Consider the following 22842-nt stretch of genomic DNA (forward strand, 5'->3'; position numbering starts at 1 on the left):
ATTTTGGTTTACAATGATTTCATACACAAAACATAGAATATGTACTTGAAAAGATTGTTTCAAAAGCTGTATCAATGACATTCACCGATTTTTCAGGGGCAAACATGAACAATGTTAACCAGCAAAACTTCAACGTCTTTGTGCACTTTTAATGATTTACACATTAACTGCCCATACTTCCACAGAAAACTGTCCACATTTTTTTCTCTCTCAGAACGTGCACCTATACATACACAGTGGACAAAGATTTTTTTTTTTTTTATCTCATAACTTGCCAGAAGTGCATAGCAGATGTTTGGAGATTTGCTTTAGGGTGTCTAGTCAATTCTCATGGGAATTTAACTTCCTCTTTTTGCTGTCTAGAGTAACAGTAACTTTCCCCTATACCTTTCTCTACGTTCAGTTATGCACATACCTCTCTCTCTCACACACACACACACACACACACACACCAGGTGCTTAGTGCATGGCAGGTGTGAACAAGCATGACTGGCCTGGAGAGGTAGAAATGTAAAAATCAAAGAACTTCAGGATTGGGATTTATTCTGACGGAGTCTATTTAACATCATACACGTATTTTCGCTGTATTCACTCATATTTATTGCTGATGGATTCATGGCAACAGTTCACTGCCAGAAGCTTTTCACTTCTTAAGTCAGTCAAACAAAAGCTAATAGTATTTCACAATATTTTCAATCTGTTTGTAAAGAGAATTATTGTAGTACAAAGAGTACAGTTACTGAAACGTATATGTAGCAAATAATGTCATTGCTGATACCAAAGATGTTTAACTTTAGATTGAACTTTAAACAGTTCAAATTCAATTGATCAATGTATTATATTAGTATTCTTCATGAAATATCAGATGGTGTTTTATGTGTAGATCATTTTGAACACCTATTATCTACCCTATTGCGCAAAAAGAGCAAGAATTTGGCAGTATCTTTGTACAGCAGACAGTTGGCAGTTTTCAGTTAATGAAGGATTTTGCTCTTACGTTGCGATGAACGTAGGCTACAGTTTTTCATACATGTCAACACTTACAGAGTGTAATTGGATTTTAACTGACACAACTTGAGAACTGATTTGCCCTTTTCTTCCATAGCATATTTATGTCATAGCAAGTCACATTGTGAATGTGAAAAACACAGTCCCAAGAACACTGCCACAACATCATTTGATTTGTTTATGTGCACCTCAGGCTACATTTGAAAGTTTAAGGCCACACTGAGGTCAGTGATGATTGCTTTTAATTTCACAGTTTTTGGTGTACCGACTGAACAACATTCTAAACTATGCAAGCAATCTGTATATTTATTTGGCAAGAGCTTTAACTATGAGGTCTTACATTTTGCAATGAAATGTTCCACTGTCTAGATACCACAAGAAGCTATGTAACCTTGATTTCTGCCGGCTTTTAAAAACAGAGATTGAGTCATTTATTTTCTTTGTTAAATGACATCTGCTTTCTCCCCCAGCTCTCCCATCTTCAGAAGTGCTTGTTGAAACAAGTTTTACATAGGTGTTCAATGAGGCAAAGACATCCATAAAGGTTTAAATGGTTTATCCCTTTACTTTTATATTTCTTTGCTTTTTGTGTATGCTCTCATTGACACTTATCTCTAATTTTATGCATTATTCTCATTTAACTAATATGACTATTAATATGAGGACTAATGGACTGTAAACATTTTAACACAGCACACACAATAGATTATTCACATCTTTCTTGATAAAAACTTGAGTCTTGGTAACATTTAGTAGTAATGATGGGTGTTACATTCCATTTTATTTCACAAACCTGCTTCAAGCTATTTAGACTTCATAGTCAAGATGTTTTTGTGCTGTCCTCAGTGAATTGCTTGCTTTTTAGCTTGCCAGCTAAAGGTGACTGTATTCTTACTGGTTGTGACAATGGGTTTGAATGCCTCAGACCCTCGTAAAACAGGGATGTTTTTTTTCTGTTTTGACCACTGAGATATGAAATTACTTGCCTGTTTTTATAGCTGTCCCTCACATGGTCCCTTGATAGTTCTGCAGCATCCCTCTGCCACCCCACCACCTCACTCTTGGCTGGTTCTTATCCCAGCCTGGGATATGGGGGGGTGGGGTACTTTGGGTTCGGGCCGAATTCCAACTCGGAGCTCTCCCCTCAGACAGCATGCCAAATATGCATATGTTACCGTATCTGATTACGTGTAGGTGGGAACTTGTGAAAGACTACTTAGGATCATTGTCCTGAACTGTTTGTGTAGTTAGTAAATGCAAAGCATGATGCTCCATAAACTACCATGTACTACAGTTAGGATGTGATTGTTTTGTTAGAAAAGATTAGTGTTTTATATCAGCTTCATGACCTGCCATAGTGAGCAAGCAGATTTTTTATGGCAGTGTCCTAAAATTCACCCCAGATTTTCATATCGGGATTATTTTATGTATATAAAGGTCGTTTTTACAGAATGAAAAGAAGAGTAGGTGAAAATTGACGATGAAAGAGGAGCAGCACAATGCTTCTGGCTTATGGGTTTTAAAAAGGAGGTGTCCAAAAAGTTACCAAGGGATAACTGGCTTGTGACAACCAAGCGTTCATAGCAATGTTGCTTTTTGATTCATTGATCTCGGCTCTTCCTGTCATTGTGATACAGTGTTCACCAAGCACTGAATTGTTCACCTACTAGTAGGGAATGTAAACTTGGATTAGATGGGTTAGTTTTACCCTACATACAAAAATAATAGTTCTTTATTGGCATCTATGGTTTCATGTAGAATCTTTAACATCTATGAAAACTCGCCATTCCATAAAAGATTCTTTATAGTGAAAAGTTTTTAAAATGGTTCTTCTTTATATATGCCATCACTGTGAAAACCCCCTTTCGGAACCTTCATTTTTTAGGAGTGTACTGATGTTTGTCTTGTTGCATTAGGAACCACAGGTTTAAACATTTGGTGCTTGCAAGTTGCACTTGTTTGAGGAGCCACTGGTGTAAAGCTGCCATCGATGTGAATGTGAATCCCCTCTGCAAGTAATGATATCAACTTTGACCTGGGAGAACTGTTACAACTATCTCTTCAGAAAACAGTTGAAGTTTTCAAATGAACTAGTTTGATTTGATTTGTATAAAAATCTGAATTTTGGGGGAAAAAACTAAGAATGAACGTCCACCCCCAAACCTAACTCTCAGTGGGGTGTAAGGAGATCAAATTAAATTATAGGAGTTCGCCACCAACTTGCCAAAATATAACAGTTATGAATTGTTATGTGTGTTAACCATTTGAGGAGCAGCCGAACGAGCGTCACCCATCACAAGTTGTGGAGAACCTGGTGCTAATGACGGATAACCTGCACGTTCTGACATGCAGACAGAAGAGTGTCAGTCAATAACTGAGAAAATTAAAGCATGGAATTGAGACAAAATGAAACCGATTTTTCAGAATTAAAGAGTACTGCTCAAAAAGAGGGAAACAATGACATGTGTAAGGACAAATCAACTGGATGATTTATCTACACAGCCTCTGGGTGTGTTCTTTGATATTGTCGGTCTTGATATTATGTTGCTCCAGGACACAAATACCATCTAAAAGAGCAGTGGTTCCCAACCCTGGTCCTGGAGGCACCCCAACACTGCACATTTTGCATGTCTTCTTTCTCTGACGCACCAGTTTCAGGTCTTGGGAGTCTCTACTAATGAGCTGATGACCTGAATCAGGTGTGTTTGATTAAGGAGACATACAAATTGTGCAGTGTTGGGGTGCCTCCAGGACCAGGGTTGGGAACCACTGTAATAGAGAACTTATATTTTGACACAGAGTAAATGTATTACATCATTCTGAATCGGTGTAAAGCATGACAGCCTTTGATAAAGGCAAACACTTTTCAAATGTCTGCTGACAGAAAAATGAACATGTTTCTGTAGACCTACTAGCAGTAGTAGTCAAAATTCCTTAATTTTTTACTGCAAATTTGGCTGATAATTATGTTCTGTATTCTTCCACAAATATATGAATTTTATTTGTGTTTGTACTGTATTAATGATATTATTTATACAGTAAGTAAATGGTTTGATTAAAAATGTCTTAAGTAGTGGCTTATTATTTAAAATTAATATTATTAGTGAACAAAGTACAAAAAGCACATACCGTATGCTGGTATTAATAAAAACCATGGCAGAAGAAATTTATCAAAGGTTTAATAAACAGAAGATCAATAAAGAGCATCAATGTGGAAGGTCTTCTTTGTCCCAAACAAAAACATACGTACAAGGGTGCAAACAAACACACAACTGAATAAGATTAGTGAATTATAATTATTAAAGTTGAAACATTTTGTGAGTATGGGAACATCATTACAATTATTTACTGATTAACAGGCAAAGAGGAAAACTCCGATTACAATGACCTCAGTTAATTGAAACAATCCATACTGGCTTTGGCGCGCCCCATCTCATGAAGGAAGTTATAGAACTGAGGTAAAGTCAGCTCTAATGTGGAGAGATTCAAAGATACAAACAAAATGAGACTGAATGTGTAATGAAAACACTGAATCATGTAGAGTATGTTACAACTTAGACAATGGATTTGAAGTCAATTTACCCATGTACACATTTTCTGTCTTGTTTCCTTTTCTGATCACCAGTTTTAGCTGTGAAAAGAACAAAAAAGTTGAATGAATGATGAGCCTCTCTGTCTTATAACTCCAGCAGTGCCTAAAGCAGACAGAGGTTACAGATCAAGAGTTTGATCACTGAAGGAAACATTAGACTGCTTCTGCAAATACAACATACTAACATTAGTCAAATATTCCCCACCATGGGTATAATATGACTAGCATTATATGCCAGAGAAAGGGTATTTTCTTTATGTCAGAGTGCAGTCAATTGGAATCGTAATTAGAAACTGACAATATTTATATTTTAGCTTGGATTAAAAGAAGATGGTAGGTAATTTTAAAATATAAAGGAGGAAGATGATGACAATTATTTACTTTGACAGTTTACCTGCCATTAAAAAAGGCATTTTCTTTTAAGATGACTAATAGCACACCAAAGACACTATCAATCCCTTAGACTTGAGTGTTTTGTTAAGAGAGCACGGATTCAGATGCAACAAAGTATGCTTGTGATCATGCGGTCTCTCATGATTCTGGTGCGGTTAGTGCGGAAACTGGTGCTAAGGTTCTCATTAAGTCGGCAAGAATCTTTCTCTCTATCATTTCCTGCCTCATCTCTCATTTTTTTTATATAAATAAAACTTCTGGCTCTGTGCTGCAAGAGTCTAAATGTACTTAGGTACTTAACTATTATGCTACTGTACTAATCACCATCTCATTTATTTGAAGAGATACCCACCCAAAAATAAAAATTCTCTCAATAATTAGTCACCTGGTTTATATATCAAAAAAAAAAAAGTTTTAATATATTAGTATTTTTCTTGTACACAGCTATCATTTTCCTTCAGATGAAATTGGGTTATGGATTACCGTCGTGCTAACTTTGGAGGTCCCATACACAATATGTGACCCTGGACCACAAAACCAGTCATATGGGTCAATTTTTCAAAATTGAGATTTATAAATAATCTGAAAGCTGAATAAATAAGCTTTCCATTGATGTATTGTTTTTTAGGATAGAACAATATTTGGAAATCTGGAATCTGAGGGTGAAAAAAAAAAAAATCTAAATATTGAGAAACTCGCCTTTAAAAAGTTGTCCAAATGAAGTCCTTAGCAATGCATATTACTAATCAAAAATTAAGTTTTAATATATTTACAGTAGGAAATGTACAAAATATCTTCATGGAACATGATCTTTACTTAATATCCTAATGATTTTTGGCATAAATGAAAAATCTATAATTTTGACCCATACAATGCATTTTTGGCTATTGCTACAAATATACCCCAGCGACTTAAGACTGGTTTTGTGGTCCAGGGTCACATATATGGACTTATGATGGGTTACATTTCCAAAGAAATTTCTTATTTTTTTTTATAAACATCCTCACTTATGTTCATCTGAAAAAAGAAAAACATATACACGTGGGACAGCATGAGGGTGAGTAAATGATGAGAGAATTTTCATTTTTGGAGGAGTGTCCCTTTAAATACATAGGAAAGATATTATGCTGTGAAACGATAATGTATAAATCTATAAACTCTCAGGTTCTGTTAAATTTCTTCACTCACTTAAGGATTGGGTTAATAATTTTAAAGGCTGGATTATACACAACTTTTTAAATCTGAATGACTTTTTAAAACACTAGTCAAGTCATCTTTATTTATACAGCCCTTTATTCAATACAGACTGAGCCAAAGCAGCTTTTACAGTGGTAAACAGGAATCGACTTAAGACTGGTTTTGTGGTCCAGGGTCACATATATGGACTTATGATGGGTTACATTTCCAAAGAAATGTCTTATTTTTTTTATAAACATCCTCACTTATGTTCATCTGAAAAAAGAAAAACATATACATGTGGGACAGCATGAGGGTGAGTAAATGATGAGAGAATTTTCATTTTTGGAGGAGTGTCCCTTTAAATACATAGGAAAGATGTTATGCTGTGAAACGATAATGTATAAATCTATAAACTCTCAGGTTCTGTTAAATTTCTTCACTCACTTAAGGATTGGGTTAATAATTTTAAAGGCTGGATTATACACAACTTTTTAAATCTGAATGACTTTTTAAAACACTAGTCAAGTCAAGTCATCTTTATTTATACAGCCCTTTATTCAATACAGACTGAGCCAAAGCAGCTTTTACAGTGGTAAACAGGAAAAACTTGTGCTGATAATGCAAGAGGACAATAGTCAGTTTATCAGTTAAAGTCAGTTTATTGTTGATTCAGTTATATCATCGTTCAGCTCAGTTCAGTTCTCTTCCAATAGTGTCTGTGCAGTCAAGTCAACAATTGTCTCTAGGCATCATCCATAAATGGTACAGAGAAAAACTGGGCATCATACACTGAAAGACTGAGACAAACTCTCGTTCAGAAACAAGCATCTCATTGGTAGTAAGCGAATGACGAATAAAACAATGCGTGTTCTAAAACTGGCTCAAAATATCAAACATGTTTTATCCTCCAACTTCATAGTCTGAAGCAAAAAATAATAATGTTTTGCCCATCATAGCCTACTCAATTTTCTATGAAATCTGTTAAATCAGACTGTCCAAAATCTGTAGACTGGAACTGACTTTTTTCTGCAAAAGTTGTGTAGCACAATCCAACCTTAAAATCTTATTCAAAATCATGTAAGGGTTAAATGTATTTTAAAATCAATCTCTTGATGAATGTTTGCACTGACTTTTTAAAAATTAAATACAGGTTTACCTGTAGAAAAATGTTTCCGGTCTTTTGTAGCTCACTTGTACCAACAGTAACTGCAAAGAATTATGCATTTAAATTACTCACATATTATTTAATCACATTATTTATATTCTTATTTGCACTGTAGGTAATATAGATTACTAATGTTAATCCATTGCTTACCACCAAATTTCCACTCCATGTCAACAAGTTGGTTGACCATTAGTGTCTGTCCCACGGCCAGTCTGGACAAAACAGGGTAGTGGATTCTCCACTGAAATAAATGGAAGATGTAGACATGCTGAGTCTTACAGTCATGCCCATCCACAAAAACATGCATTAATGTGTATCAGTCACTCCTCTCTTCCTTCTCCGCTAATGTCTCCACTGCTAAAAGGACATACTATCATACCTAAATTAACAATTCGCCTAACTCTCGCATGCTCTTTAAAACATTTTCCTCCCTCCTTTGTCCTCCTCCTCCCCCTCCTTCATCAACTCTAACAGCTGACGACTTTGCCACATTCTTCATTAATAAAATTAAAACCATCAGTGCACAATTTTCAACACCACAATCTGTCAAGCACATCTTCGAGTCTTACAGTCATGCCCATCCACAAAAACATGCATTAATGTGTATCAGTCACTCCTCTCTTCCTTCTCCGCTAATGTACAGCTGACGACTTTGCCACATTCTTCATTAATAAAATTAAAACCATCAGTGCACAATTTTCAACACCACAATCTGTCAAGCACATCTTATCAGTAAACATACACTCATTCACATCCTTCTCTTCACTCTCCGAGGCAGAAGTCTCCAAACTCATCCTACTACTTGTCCGCTTGATCCTATTCCATCTCATTTCCTTCAAGCCATTTCTCCTACAGTTGTACCTGCACTCACTCACATCATTAACGTATCCCTTCACACTGGTGTTTTTCCCTCAACATTTAGACAGGCTCGTATAACCCCACTACTTAAGAAACCCACCCTTAACCTATCTCTTTTAGAGAACTACAGACCGGTTTGCCTCCTTCCTTTCATTGCAAAAACACTTGAACGAGCTGTGTTCAACCAAGTCCCTGCCTTTCTCACACAGAACCTCCTTGACAGCAACCAGTCTGGTTTCAGGAGTGGACATTCAACCGAGACTGCCTTGCTCTCAGTTGTTGAAGCCCTAAGACTGGCAAGAACGGATTCCAAATCTTCAATACTTATCTTGCTGGATCTGTCCACTGCTTTTGACACGGTTAACCACCAGATCCTCCTGTCAACCCTACTGGCAAAGGGCATCTCAGGAACCGCACTCCAGTGGTTTGAGTCTTACCTCTCAGATAGGTCCTTCAAGGTATCTTGGAGGGGTGAGGTGTCCAATTCGCAACATCTAACTACTGCGGTGCCTCAGAGCTCAGTTCTTGGACCACTTCTCTTCTCGGTCTACATGATAATCACTAGGTTCTGTCATTCAGAAACACAGCTTTTCATACCACTGCTATGCTGATAACACTCAACTCTACCTCTCATTCCATCCCGATGATCTGACGATAGCTGCTCACATCTCAGCTTGTCTAACAGACATTTCTTGCTGGATGAAGGACCATCACCTTCAACTCAACCTTACCAAGACAGAACTGCTTGTGGTTCCATCAAACCCATAGTTTCATCACAATTTCACCATCCAGTTAGGCACATCAACCATTAAAAAACAGCTAGAAACCTTGGAGTTATGATTGATGATCAGCTGACTTTCCCAGACCACATTGCTAAAAACTGCCCGGTCCTGCAGATTTGCTTTATTCAAAATCAAGAAGATCAGGCCCTTTCTTTCGGAACATGCTTCACAACTCCTTGTTGAAGCTCTTGTTCTGTCCAGGCTGGACTATTGCAATGCTATCTTGGCAGGTCCAGCCAGTTCTATCAAACCTTTACAATTAATTCAGAACTTAATTTTTATTGAGCCAAAAATGATGCACGTCCCACCTCTGCTTATCAATTTGCACTGGCTACCAATAGTGGCGCGCATAAAATTCAAGGCATTAATGTTTGCCTACAAAACCACCACTGGCTCTGCACCCCTTTACCTAAATTCATTACTTCAGACTTATGTGCCCTCTAGACGCTTGTATTCTGCAAGTGAACGTCACTTTATTGTGCCATGCCAAAGAGGCACAAAATCACTTTCACAGACTTTTAATTTTAATGTTCCCTCCTGGTGGAATGACCTGCCCAACTCAATCCGAGCAGCTGAGTCCTTAGCCATCTTCAAGAAACGACTAAACATTTTTGCATTGTATTCTCTAATTATTTTGTATTTGTATGTTTTCTTTTTATTTATTATACAATTAACAAAAGCAAAAAAGGCCTCTAACACTAGCTTACTCTATTCTTTTTCTATTATATCCGTTTTTCTTTTATTTATTATATAACTAAAAAAAAACTTGCTACATGTACTGCATTAAGCTAACTGAGACTTTTTATAGCACTAGCATATCACTCTATTCTTTTTCTATTATATCCGTTTTTCTTTTATTTATTATATAACTAAAAAAAAAAACTTGCTACATGTACTGCATTAAGCTAACTGAGACTTTTTATAGCACTTGCATATCATTGCTCTCTTGTTGATTTTGATTGCTTCCATTGCCCTCATTTGTTGCTTTGGATAAAAGTGTCTGCTAAATGACTAAATGTAAATGTAAAAACATGGAAACAACTAAAACACCAAAATGACTATGTTAAGACAAACCTGGTCAGAGAAATGACTGGCCTTGTCCTCATTTAATCCTGTAATTAAGCAATAGATCACAATGTTAAATACAGACTCATGAGTCATGACAAATATAATCAAATGGGTACAGATGATGGGAGTGAAGAAAGATGGTACCTAATGAGAGCAAGTCTGCCTTCACCTGTTCAGCTGTTAGGTTTCTTTTTAAAGCACCTGAGAAGGGAGGAACACATTTGCATTGCTTCTATATGCACATTATAACTCTGTTCCAAAGCATAGTGAACTAAGTAGGCAGCATTCTAACTGATATGATACCTTGATAATGTACTAATTGGAAACACTAAATAGGGTTGTAACAATACATTGATATGAATCGATGTATCATTCAAATCACTAACCATATGAAGTACTGATGCAACACGTAAAAAAAGAGTAATATTTTTATATATCTATAAGATATATTAGAACACTTGTTTGACTTTTATTTAAAAAAATCAATAATATGTCTTCAAGTTCTGCATAATAACTTTCTTTTAACAACTGGAGTACCTCATTTTGTTGTGTCATAATAGGGATACAAGATTTTCCCATTTTTGAGAGCAAAGACTGAAACAATCTCTTGACTTGTCATTGCTTATCGCATTGCACAAGCACAATGATGAGCTGTCATCAGACGATTGAAGATCTCATGTGCGACTTTTCCATGATTTTCTATATTGTTTTAAATACTAAAGTGTATTTTTTTTGTGTGGATGTCCCAATTGAGATATAAGAGTTGCATTGATATTGATGCCTTAGAGAATTCGGCTAAAATTAGATTTTGGATTTAAGTTTCCTACCTTTTGAAAGAGTCTTTACATCAAGAGTGCACTTATGCTGCCTACGTAGGCACCTCACTAGGTTTTGAAATACAGTAGACTATACGTTTTTTACATCTCTGTCTGATTTCTCCAATACATATTATTCTACACCACCATTTTTTCCCCATAATTTTTTCTCATCAGTATTAGTAATTTCACACGTTCCTCTTCATTCTAATGACTAAAAGCACAGGTAGCAAGATAGTCATTGCATGCAAATGTAGCAGCATACTATGCATACTGATTGGTAGGGTCGGCCAGTCTACATGTGACATTAGGTCCAGATTCCCCAGGGCAATTTGCAACAAGGGCTATTTGCATATGTTAGGATCCTCTAGACGCATAATGCAGCAATTTGGTGTAAAATAAACTGAACAATCACTCACTGAGATTAGGACCATAGCGTGTTTAGATCAGTGCTGGTGTCAGGCTAAACGTCTACATTTGATGTTATCACCAGGGGAAGGGGACTGCATTATTCATTTGTGAAATTTCAGATAAAGGTGCTCGATTTGTTCAAGATGAGGGTCCTGAAGGTTTTACCATGAGGTAGGAGGAGGACACTCTTCATCAGAGCCCTCAGTGGTCCTGCACTCATCCCATTCTCTCCAGCAAACTCTGTCAATTGACGCAAGAACCGCTCTGACTGATGAGGAAGAAGCACAATATGTAACATTTACTTGTGTGTAAATCCTGTTGATTTTCACAATATAAGTTATCACAATAAACATTCACATAATATATCTTTCTTTACCGGTCCTAATTCAGACAAGACAACTTACCCTGGAGAACGCAATATTATGGATATAGGATTCATATTTTAGCCGGAAGCATTGGTTTGAAGTTAAAAATGTCTAAAGGATGGATTTGTTTCTTACAAACACACAGCTTTTCACTTCACAAGACATCAATTGATAAACTGGAGTCATGTGGATTACTTGTGAATTATTGTAATGTTTTTATCAGCTGTTTGGCCTCTCATTTTAACGGCACCCATTCACTGCAGAGGATCCATTGGTGAGCAAGTGATGTAATGCTAAATTTATCCAAATCTATTCTGATGAAGAAACAAACTCATCTACGTCTTAGATGGCCTGAGGGTGAGTACATTTTCAGTTTTGGATGAACCATTCCTTTAACTCTTTTTTTTTGGTTCATGTATTTGTGGACACTTTTATCGCATTCAAGGTACATATTTGAGCTTTTCATGCATTTCCTGGAAATGATTCAACACACAGAAATGGCTTTCCAGAGAAGTAATCTGGGAGCGTTGACTCACCTCTTTGGGTTCTAGAAGGAACTGGTATAAGATCTCTGTCAGACTCACAAACTGCTGCAATGGGAGGAAAAAAATAAAGCTAAGTGACTGGCATTGAATGAAGGTAGCATATGTGCTATAACTATCTAGTGAAAAGCAGAAAATAAGATATATCAATCCAGACCTCCTTTTAAGTAGCGGAGAAACATGCAGATACTACCAGTCCAAAGTTTGGATACAACTACTCATTCTTTATTATCACTATTTCCATATTTTATAATAACAGTCCACAAAATTATGAAATAAACTAATGGAAATATGGAAAAATAAATTATTAAAAATAAACGTTAAATAAAGCTACCTTATATATTTTAGGTTCTACAAATTTCCACCGATCAACTTTACGAGGTGCATCTTGGGATGCATTTAAACAGTACTGAACAAGTTCCCAACGATTCAAGGGTCTTGTTGGCTGCACTTCCTGAGTTTTTCATCCATTCAAAATATTTAAATATTAGATTTGCAATAAATACATACAATTCAATACATTCATTAAATAAATTATTTATTAGCAAAATAATCAAGCATTTAAGCATGACGTCTTTAGATAAAAAGGGTTTAAAAATCATGAGAAACAAATTTAGTCAACTGTGTTCACACTTTACTAGTAGTGTACTGTATGTTGCATATGTGTGTGTATACTGTACACACACACACATATATATCATGTGTGTATATATATATATATATATATATATATATATATATATATATATATATATATATATACACACATGATATATATGTGTGTGTGTGTACTGTGTATATTTATTATGTATATATAAATACAAACACAAACAGTATATATTTTGAAAATATTGACATGTATTTATGTCTATATTTATATTATATATTTTATTATATATTTATAAATAACACACACACACACACACACAAAAGTATAAATGTGTCTATGATAAGGTCCATTATATTTATTATTATATTTATTTAAAAAAGCTGTTTCCTAAAACATTCACTGCAGACCAATAAGAGTGCCTTTTATCAATTTCCTGCTGGAGAGGCAAGGCTGAAACGAGAACACTTTTATATAAAGGACAAAACTGCATGATACAATTTTATGACGTCAAAATACACTAAATATACACTACTGGTCAAAAGTTTGGGATCAGTAAGATTTGTAATGTTTTTTTAAAGAAGTCTCTTATGCTCATCAAGGCTGCATTTATTTGATCAAAAATACAGAAAAAAGCAAAATGTTATTACAATATAAAATAATGGTTTCTATTTTAATATCCTTTAAAATATAATTTATTTCTGTGATGCAAAGCTGAATTTCCATCAGCCACTACTCCAGTATAAAGTGTCACATGAGTTTAGTGGCAACAGTTGTGCTGCCACATATTTCTTTGGAAACTGCGATACATTTTTCAGGATTCTTTGAAGAATAAATAGTTAAAAAGAACAGCATTTATTCAAAATATAAATCTTTTCTAACAATATAAATCTTTGCTATCACTTCGTATAAATTTAACACACCCTTGCTGAATAAATGTTTGAATTTCTTTCAAAAAAAAGAAAGAATAAAAATGTACTGACCCCAAACTTTTGAACGGCATTGTTAGAAAAGATTTCTATTTGAAATAAATGCTCTACTTTTTATTCATCAAAGAATCCTGAAAAAAATAACCACAGGTTCCAAACAAAAAAATATATTAAGCAGCAACAGTTTCCAGCACTGATAATAAATCAGCATATCAGGATGATTTCTGAAGGATCATGTGACACTGAAGACTGGAGTAATAATGCTGAAAATTCAGCTTTGCATCACAGAAATAAACTAGAGCTGAATGTATATTAAAATAGAAAAACGATATTTACATCATAATAATATTTCTCAATATTACATTTTTGCTGTATTTTTGATCAAATAAATGCAGCCTTGATGAGCACACGAAACTCCTGTAAAAAAACGTTCAGATCCCAAACTTTTGAGGTACGTTTTTACGCCTGAAATCCTCTACATCACTACACGAGCCCAGCTTGGTGTGCTAATGCTAAGTGTTATGGTAATACCACGTAACTACACGTTATACACACTAAAGCGACTTTTTTCTGAAGGCGAGATGATCACCAAACCCGTTTATTTACATCGAACTCAATTATACACCAAATCTGTTGATCACAGATACACTAAACTCATTCATTAGTATCATAATTCCCACTTTCCGCTCGCAGCAGACTGGATTCCTACCTGTTCCCTGAATTTATTCACATTCTGAAAGTCAGTGCAGGCATTGTCGGGTAATGTATCATTCGTGAAATGCAACTGCAACATTGTTTCTCCGCAGCTCCGCTGTTGCTACTGAGCTGTGACATCTGCTTCCACACTTCCGCTCGCTGCCCATCGAGGCCAACCATTTAACGATCCGCACTTTCGCCATTCTCATCCTTCAGCGCCCCGAGCACATGTGATCAGGAGATTTTGTAGTGCAGTGATAATCTGGATGCTGGTATGCATTCATTTAACTATCATAGAAGACAAGATACTTCAATATTATTTTCTTTGCAAAAAAGTAGAGGATTAATGTTGTTTTATTCAGGCTAGTTACATGTGCCGAAAAACTTCCATGAAATTAACCCTTCAATAGGCAGAAATATAGAAGTACCTCAGAAAAGTAATTTAATGTTATTTCCCAAAACACCAAGAGTCAAATAATAAAATGTCATGTTTTTCTTCAAAATGTTGCTTATATTTGTACAGTCTGAATCTAGCATGTAAACAACATATAAAAGATAACACCATTACCTAATGCAATGCTATAAACTGTGTTTGTTAGTTTACTTGAGGTCATGGGTTACTTGCTATAAACAAAAAAAAACAGACACGATTTTTAAAAATCTTTTTCTCGTGAATTGGGCACACTCATTGTCGGTCACTCCCCCATGCTGTGAAATGTCTGTGTGACAATATATAATATTGTATAGCCTACAATATTATATTAAAGATGGTACAACATTCTAATAGTACATTTTTAATAATTCCCAACATTATAGCCTACGTATAGAAAAATGTGTGGCGAGCAAACCAGGAAGCATAAAAAAATATTTCTGTAAGGAAAAGTAAAAACAGTCATATTTTCTATGCACAAAATAGAATCTCACAGAACGTGGCATCTCACAACCGAGAAAGGGTTAAACAGTAGGAGGTAAAAGTAGCTTTTATTCAGTGGGAGTGCGATTCGAGACCCGGGAAAAGTCACGCCTGAGAGTAGAGGCGTAAGACCCAGTCTGTGAACGAGACCGCATTTACATATTCACCCTTAGGGTTTAAAGGCGTGTGTAGCAGCAAAGAGTAGTGACATACCTCGGCACCTTGGCAGTGGACTACTCTAACGGCACCTTCAGACTCTGCGTGTTTGTAATAGCACTACTTCTCCAGAGACAGGTAAGTTTCATACCTCTTCTGCATGCAGCACTAGTGCGCGTTCGACCGCACATGTCTGAGGATATAGATGACTTGCTCAAACTTACTTTTATTTTAGTTCGGCTACTTTAACCTGTAGATTCTATATGTAACTAATTAATTTCGTGTTGTTAAAGCATGGAATAGTGCGTGGCTGTGCAGCGAGCGTGGCTGAGGCGTGCTGAAAGCTCATTATGTAAGCGTGGGGAAGTATGCGAGATGTATTCCTCATTTTCATGCATCCCCGGTCTGAGTTCTTTAGTGAGTTGTGCACATTTTCGTTCGACTTTTAAAAAAATCGATTATTCCAAGATTTCCGCGTTCTCGTGGAAAACCAGATGTTTGTCTGGTGAAGACGCAGCGTACAAGAAGTGGGCTTTCCTCGCATATTTAAACGATAATAGTCGGTAAAAGTAACTGAACCCAATGTTTTTAATTGTGTGGTTTAAGTTTTTTTTTTTCCAGAAATGAGCGAACTTTCTGAATATGCCTTAAAGGCCATGAAGGAAATGCTCTCAAATCATTTTTGTTAGAATAAAACCGGGTTATTCAATTCGTTGACGTCACAGAAGTGTTATAACGCGCCTCGCGCGGATGCAAGTTTTTACTGTTTTGACAACGTCTCACTTTTGCAACATAATTAATAATGGAAACAGTTGATTTATATTTCTGTCCTTTTCGCTCATAGGCGTTGCCATGTATTTACGGTTCACCGAAAATGAAAGTTCTTCTGTGGAACACAAAATGAGATGTTAGTCAAAATGTGAGGAACCGACAGCCTCGGTCGTCGTTCACTTTCCTTGCATATTTTTTGTTTCTGTATAAGGAAAGTGAATAACTCATGAGGCTGTCATTCTGCCTAACTGCTCATTTTGGTATGGCCCAACACGAGGTTGAGTAAACGATGACTGAACTTTCATTTTTGGGTGAGCTATCCCTTTAAAACAATAGAAAAGTGAGCGCGTGTAATAAATAAGGGCGCTGAGTGCAGGTGAATTCCGCCGCGGGTGAGGGTGAGGGTGAGTGTGAATGTGAGTTGAGTCGAGCGTGCATCTGAGCGAGGGTAACGTGCTAATTGGCGTTGGTAGACTGTACGGCGGAGCGCCCGCAGGGCCTCTCGAAGGAATGCCGCGCCGTCACTTTGGTTTTGCGCTGCTGCATAGAAATGACTCAGACTTCAATCAAATCTTTAGTAACAATGAGACTGCACATTGAAGTTAGAACGATATAGGGCCAGCCCAGCTCGAATAACGCGACCTTCTCTCGGCTTTTATTGGTGGCTGATAGTTTAACCAAAACTTAAGTCGTTCATTTAATAACTATTATTTTCTCTGTCAGGTCACATCTGCATTCACGGTGAACGCAACTAAGAAACTAGTGATGTCCCATTCGTGGACTGTTGTATTTTCTTTTAATTTCTTCGGCATGAAATGAAAATTCACACTACACTTTTTCTAAATGCGTGTTATGTCATGTATGTTTTCAAAATGTATTTCGACCTTTAACATTTAAACTAAAACGTCGTAACTGGACAACAGACTTCTGTCTGGGGACATCAAGCGGCAACCTCCCGCTCTCTCTCGTGAAGCCAACACGGAAGTGACTTAAACTGTAATTCATCAACTGGGCGCTAGAGGTTGGCTGCAAAAGGGAGTTAATCCCATAGGCTCCCCATGTTAAAATGCCCAAATTTACAGCAGAAAAAAAAACGTTTACAGCCTGGTTCAAAAAATGATTTTGGTCTATATAGCTAATTTGGCCCTTCATGACAACTGTGAGGGGGGGTGATTTTTTTTATAGCTCATCCGTTTAAATGATATTAAGCCTTAAAGTTCTGCATAATTAACGTTGCATTGCATCGCGCCGCGTAAACCAAAAATCATGTCTGCATTTGTGATCGGAGAAATGACAAACAACAAGCCCTACTCGGCACTGCCCAAGAAACTCGCTTTAAATATATAAAATATAAAAACTCTTTAAATATAAAAAATGTACTTACAGTCTGTGAGTCAGAACAGCCGGCATTGTAGTCTGCTCTCCCAGGATCAGGAAACAGTCCTCCATAAAATGTGCTGCACACATCTGAATATTTGGGTTGAACTGTTCTGGAACAGTGTTGTAAATACAACTTAACCACTGATTTCTAGTCGTGTCCATTTTTGGAAGGCCAAACAAAGTAGTTTCGCTTTCACAACGAAACAGCGTCACACACGGCGGCCTTGAGTGAGCGGAGGCCAGGGGATAAAGTGAGGAATGGCCGGCGGTCTAGAGTGAGCGGAGGCAGCGGATTCGACGAAGGAGCGTCCGGCGGGCTTGCGGCAACCACATGTGACGACCCCGGGCTGGACTCTGCTTCGTCCACGGTGAAAGCCGATCCGGCGATCCACAGCGTGAAGTTGTAGTATTTCCTCAGCGACCAGCACGGATCAGCTCTAGGCATGACGAAGCGGATATCATCCTCTTTTGGAAGACCAAACAAAGTAGTTTCACTGTCACAACGAATCACACAGCGCATTCACAACATGGCGGCAGCAACTATACTACAGCCAGAATAAAAGTTACGCCTTCTTTCTTTGCGTGAACATTTAGGTCGCCGTTATGCAAATCTTCCCACATAGTGAGGTAGATATGTGGGGGCGTGTTAGAATGAGCCGTTTTAGGTAGGTGTGGCTAACTCTTAACTTTTATAAAAAATATCTCTTTGGATTTGAGACTTTAGTTTTTGCAACTTTACAGATCTTCTTTATGCACCAAGAGCTTGTAACACTCCAAAGAGAAAGGAAAAATTGAAATCGCATCATATGACCCATTTAACATTAACCAGTTTTCTCCAACAGTTAAAATTATCAGATGCTAAGATTGTCTTCTATGATGTGCACCACAAACACCTCCGCTAAAATCTCAGAAAAAGTAGTCTGGGGTTTCATGACCCTTTAAATGCACCATTTGAAACTACCCTACTTTTCTACACTTACAGTACTTGAAGAAACTTGTTTTGTATTATTTTTATTATTTATAATAGAATTTGATAATGATCTTAATCTCTTTATATGTGAAACTTAATATAGGTTTTGTGATCACTGTGGCAGTTACAAACACACACATACACACTCAAACCTGCATTAATACAAAAACCTTCCACACATTAGGTTCAGTCCATAATCTCTGTCATTCATACAGACCTTTGATGTGGCCTCTTATTGTATTCACTCTTATTCACTTCTCAGATCTCCCACTGGGCTGTGGAGAGAGCATGTGTGTTTATAGGACCCATAAGGAAAACTTGCGCATTTTCACTTAGATAATGGACTTGAAATGAGATCCATAGAAGTTAAGAAGTAAATGCCTTTGTGTGTGTACTTGCACGTTCTTGTCTGCAGACTTAAGCACAGTCATTTAGCCATTTCTTGTAGGATGCACCTGGAGGCCTTGCCTGTGTCTTGTTTGCTTAATGTGGTTTGTCACTTTCCCCAGTTTTCCTATTTCCCCAAAACTAGTGTGTATGTCGGATTTAGATTGTTATGTAGACTATACAAAAACTGCCCTCAAAGCAGTTCACCCTCAGGGTGTAACACGAACAACAGCTGTGATTTGAAAGTATGAATGTCTGATGAGTGTTGTGTTGACAGAATGAATGTTTCTACCTCGTGGGATTTTTGGACTACAGGGGAACATGAATGAACTCTATGATACTAAACATGACATTCCAAAACTGTATGACTTTCTATCTGCCATGGCATTCAAAAAAGAATTAAAGTTTTTCTCAATCGCTTTGGCTGAATTCTCAAATGAGATATAAGAATTTTCTTATAACAATAAGTTCAGATTTCTGACCTCTAAGAAAAGTCCGTAAAATAGTGCCCAATGTACCATGTTAATATGAAGGAATTTTCCATTTTGATTACCCATATTTTGAATTGCACATTGCATTGTCAGTAAGTACAATTGTCTACAGTTTGCACAATAACTAAATGCACATGGCTTGCTGATCAGAACTGATGAGTTGATTCTCGCTGAAATTGTCACACTCTTCACAACTTCTAAACATTCTATTATTGTGTGAGCCACCACATGCAAAATGATCCATTCAGTTTTTAAAATCTGTCAGACCAGTTACTGACACAATTACTAGGGTTTGAGGCTTGAATTAAATGTTTTGATTAAGTTACTACATTTTACAGACAAGCAATTAAGTTATGGTGCTCTATAAAGAAGTTGCGACAGTTGCACTTACAGTTTAATGTTAAGACTGTTGCAAAAAATGAGCCAAAGCGATTGAGAAAAACTCTAAAGAATGTTCACGCTGCTATGTTCCATACAACAAAATGAGGTTGAAGATAAGTCAATGACGAAAAAATTAATTTTTGTGAACCATATGTTTAATATAGTGGTCTTTTAAGGCATACTATAACATAAGACTATTTTGTCTAGGCTGCTGTGGTCTTATAATGGCTTTACCTAGACAATCATTACCTGAAACAGACATTGAAAGTCAGAAACTGGAAGTAAAACTAATCACAACTGCAACAGATTGCTGAGTAGATACAGATCGATACTGTTCTGTATATGTCTGAAGAATCTGTCAATGATTGTGTAATGGCTTTTCAGTATATGAAGTCTTTATTATTTGACACATTTTTCTATTCATTGTTCGTGAAGGAAGGGAGTGCTTGTTTCATGACCACATATTTTGCTGAGACAGAGGTCAATGTTTAGCTAAAGTCTATAACACTTATCCATACATTTTTTCTCAGCGGTCCGTATGTTTTTTGAAGTCATTGGGTTTATATCTCTAGATTTGATATATTTTGCCTCTTTTTGTCATTTATCCAAGTCTAATGTTTCTTTTTTTGACAGGATAGAGAGGAAGAAATAAAAAACCCGACTGCAATAGTGATGCCATCCAACAAATACTCCTCCGCTATCATGGTGAAAATTGACAAGATGACTGCCACGGTAAGATAAAAAAAGAGTGTTGTGATAGCATTAGGTTCTGTCATGATTTACCCACCCTTTACTCACTTTCTTTTTTCTGGGGAACACAGAATGGGACATTTTGAAAAACATTCTGGTTGCTCTTTATGCAGATACAATGAATGGCGACTAAAGTTTTCAAAACCACTAACAGTGGTTTCATGACATCGCAAGTTTATTGCATTTTTTTCTCCATATTGAGCAGGCTTATAGACTATATTCCAATGTTATGCGATAGCGTTGACCTCTATTCGCTGAAAATCCAACATCCACCCTGACACACTGTTCCAGTATCTGCATCACTTGAATGATATCAGCCTTACTTTCACATCAAAAACCATTTTTCCCTCCTACATGCACACAAACAGTGTGTGGAGGTGTGGAGTGGTGTGGGTGTCTCACTCGTCTATGGTGTTTTGGGTTCAAAATGAGGCCAAAGGTGCAGAGTAATTTATGCGATAAGAGAAAGGGGAGAGAGAGGGAAAATGGTAGTGTCTGGTTCTCTTGGAGGAAGAGTTGCTCTAACTGTTTTTTTTTAAGGCAGCTCGACTCAACTTTGTCCTGATTTTATTTTTCATTCAAACAGATTTTTCTCCATATTCTTTGTGACTGTAAATGAGGCAAGACCGCTTCATTACTTTCTTCTGATCCTGCACTCCATAGAGTGCAAAGAGAGAGAGAGATAAAGAGAGAGAGAGAGAGAGAGAGCAGGCTCTTTGAATGCTGCACCTGGCTGAGCTGAGGAAGTGCTCTGGATCCCACAGACCAGCTGCTTGGCCGGGGAGGAGAGAGAAGCACACTGGCCATTCAGATGCCCAAGAACACGTGTCATGTCATTTTGAGCTCAACTGAACCTAGTCTGTACTAACAAATCTGTATTATGAGATGTTTTAAATGGTTCTGACCTCCTTTTACTCTGTTGCAGCATGTCAGTGTTCTAACATAATTATTTATTTTTAACTTAAAGCTGCAGTCTGTAACTTTTTTTGGTAAAAATGGTCCGAAATCAATATTTGAGCAAGTACATAACCAGCCAGTGTTCAAAACTATTGCCTTACTTTAGCCCGATTCACAACGGTTAGCTTATAATAATGTTTTCTAATTTGAGTGGTACGGGTAGGTTTTCACGGGAAATTCGAGCATGGCACTGCGTCATTACGTCACTTCTGTAAACATAAAGAAGTTGTCCCGGCTATTGCATGTGAGGATCCTGCAAGTGGCCGATCGTTTATAGCCTCTTATCACAGCAGCCAAAATAATTAAATGTATCATTTTGATGGCGGATTGTAATCCAGAAAGGATTATGTGTTTATTAAACACGTGTGAATGAAATTAAATTATATTCCTGTTATAAATGTGCTTCTGATTACAGATAGCCTGGGATTACACAAGATTTGTATTTTAAAGACAACCAGTTCGAAGGGAGCATAGTTTGCTTTTTGGGTTAAAGGGGTCATATGATGCGATTTCAATTTTTCCTTTCTCTTTGAAGTGTTACAAGCTCTTGGTGCATAAAGAAGATCTGTAAAGTTGCAAAGACTAAATCCAAAGAGATATTCTTTATAAAAGTTAAGAGTCAACCACTCCTACCTAAAACGGCTCGTTCTAACACGCCCCCACATATCTACGACATGATGTGGGAAGATTTGCATAACACCGCCCAAATGTTCATGCAAATAAAGAAGGCTTAAATTTAATTCTTGCTGTTGCCGCCACTGCCATGTTGTGGAGTTGCTGTGTGTTTCGTTGTGAAAGCGAAACTACTTTTTTTGGCCTTCCAAAAGAGGACACAACTAGAAATCAGTGGTTAAGTTGTATTTACAGCACTGTTCCAGAACAGTTCAACCCAAATATTCAGATGTGTGCTGTTGTTTTATGGAGGATGAGGACTGTTTCCTGAACCAGTAGCCTATAATGGGTCTGTGGCACAAAGGCTGTTTCTATAAAGTTGGGCAGTTCCAACTTTGCAAGGACAGTCTGGCGCTTCTGACTCACAGCCTTTAAGTAAGTTTTTTATGTTTAAATAATTTGCCACTGCTGATTCAAATGGCGAGTTTTGAGCAGTGTAGAGTAGCGCTTGTTGTTTGTTTCTCCGATCACAAATGCAGACATGGTTTTATATTTACGCAGCGCGATACGCAATGCAACGCGTAAAAAGACAGTATAAGTCATTATAATCAGGAATTATGTCCCCACTGGATGCAACAAATGCCTCGTTTATAATGGGTTTTAT

The 22842-nt window shown here is 37.0% G+C and overlaps 2 protein-coding genes across 3 annotated transcripts in view; one reads left to right on the forward strand and one right to left on the reverse strand.

The window, feature by feature from the left end:
- LOC107563667 (DNA (cytosine-5)-methyltransferase 3B-like) overlaps window positions 1-22842 on the forward strand; it is a 67828-nt gene that overhangs the window by 6961 nt on the left and 38025 nt on the right. The window contains exons 1-2 of one of the 2 annotated variants that reach the window (XM_016248603.1): window positions 15442-15617; window positions 20493-20591. In XM_016248603.1, coding sequence (XP_016104089.1) covers window positions 20532-20591 — 60 coding nt within the window. In that variant the 5' untranslated portion in view covers window positions 15442-15617; window positions 20493-20531. Of the gene's footprint in view, window positions 1-15441; window positions 15618-20492; window positions 20592-22842 lie in introns of those variants that run through there. The other variant, XM_016248604.1, reaches the window with a different exon arrangement.
- LOC107563668 (COMM domain-containing protein 7-like) lies at window positions 4345-14592 on the reverse strand. The gene is made up of 9 exons (XM_016248605.1): window positions 14424-14592; window positions 12173-12226; window positions 11437-11539; window positions 10190-10246; window positions 10052-10089; window positions 7488-7578; window positions 7329-7378; window positions 4591-4639; window positions 4345-4478 (listed from the first exon to the last, which is right to left on the reverse strand). Exons 1-9 carry the CDS (start codon window positions 14505-14507, stop codon window positions 4402-4404), a joined length of 603 nt encoding a protein of 200 aa, XP_016104091.1. The 5' UTR covers window positions 14508-14592; the 3' UTR covers window positions 4345-4401.

The sequence above is a fragment of the Sinocyclocheilus grahami genome, unplaced genomic scaffold (assembly GCF_001515645.1).
Source record: "Sinocyclocheilus grahami isolate Dianchi unplaced genomic scaffold, SAMN03320097.WGS_v1.1 scaffold885.1, whole genome shotgun sequence".
NCBI lineage: Eukaryota > Metazoa > Chordata > Actinopteri > Cypriniformes > Cyprinidae > Sinocyclocheilus > Sinocyclocheilus grahami.

What these genes read in the sequence shown, in the direction of transcription:
- LOC107563668 (XM_016248605.1), bottom strand. Translation starts at nt 14,507, where the DNA reads ATGTTGCAGTTGCATTTCACGAATGATACATTACCCGACAATGCCTGC. An exon ending in TCCTTCTAGAACCCAAAGAG is followed by an intron (nt 11,540 to 12,172) that starts GTGAGTCAACGC and finishes CTTCCTCATCAG; the next exon opens with TCAGAGCGGTTCTTGCGTCA. An exon ending in CATGGAGTGGAAATTTGGTG is followed by an intron (nt 7,379 to 7,487) that starts GTAAGCAATGGA and finishes AATTCTTTGCAG; the next exon opens with TTACTGTTGGTACAAGTGAG.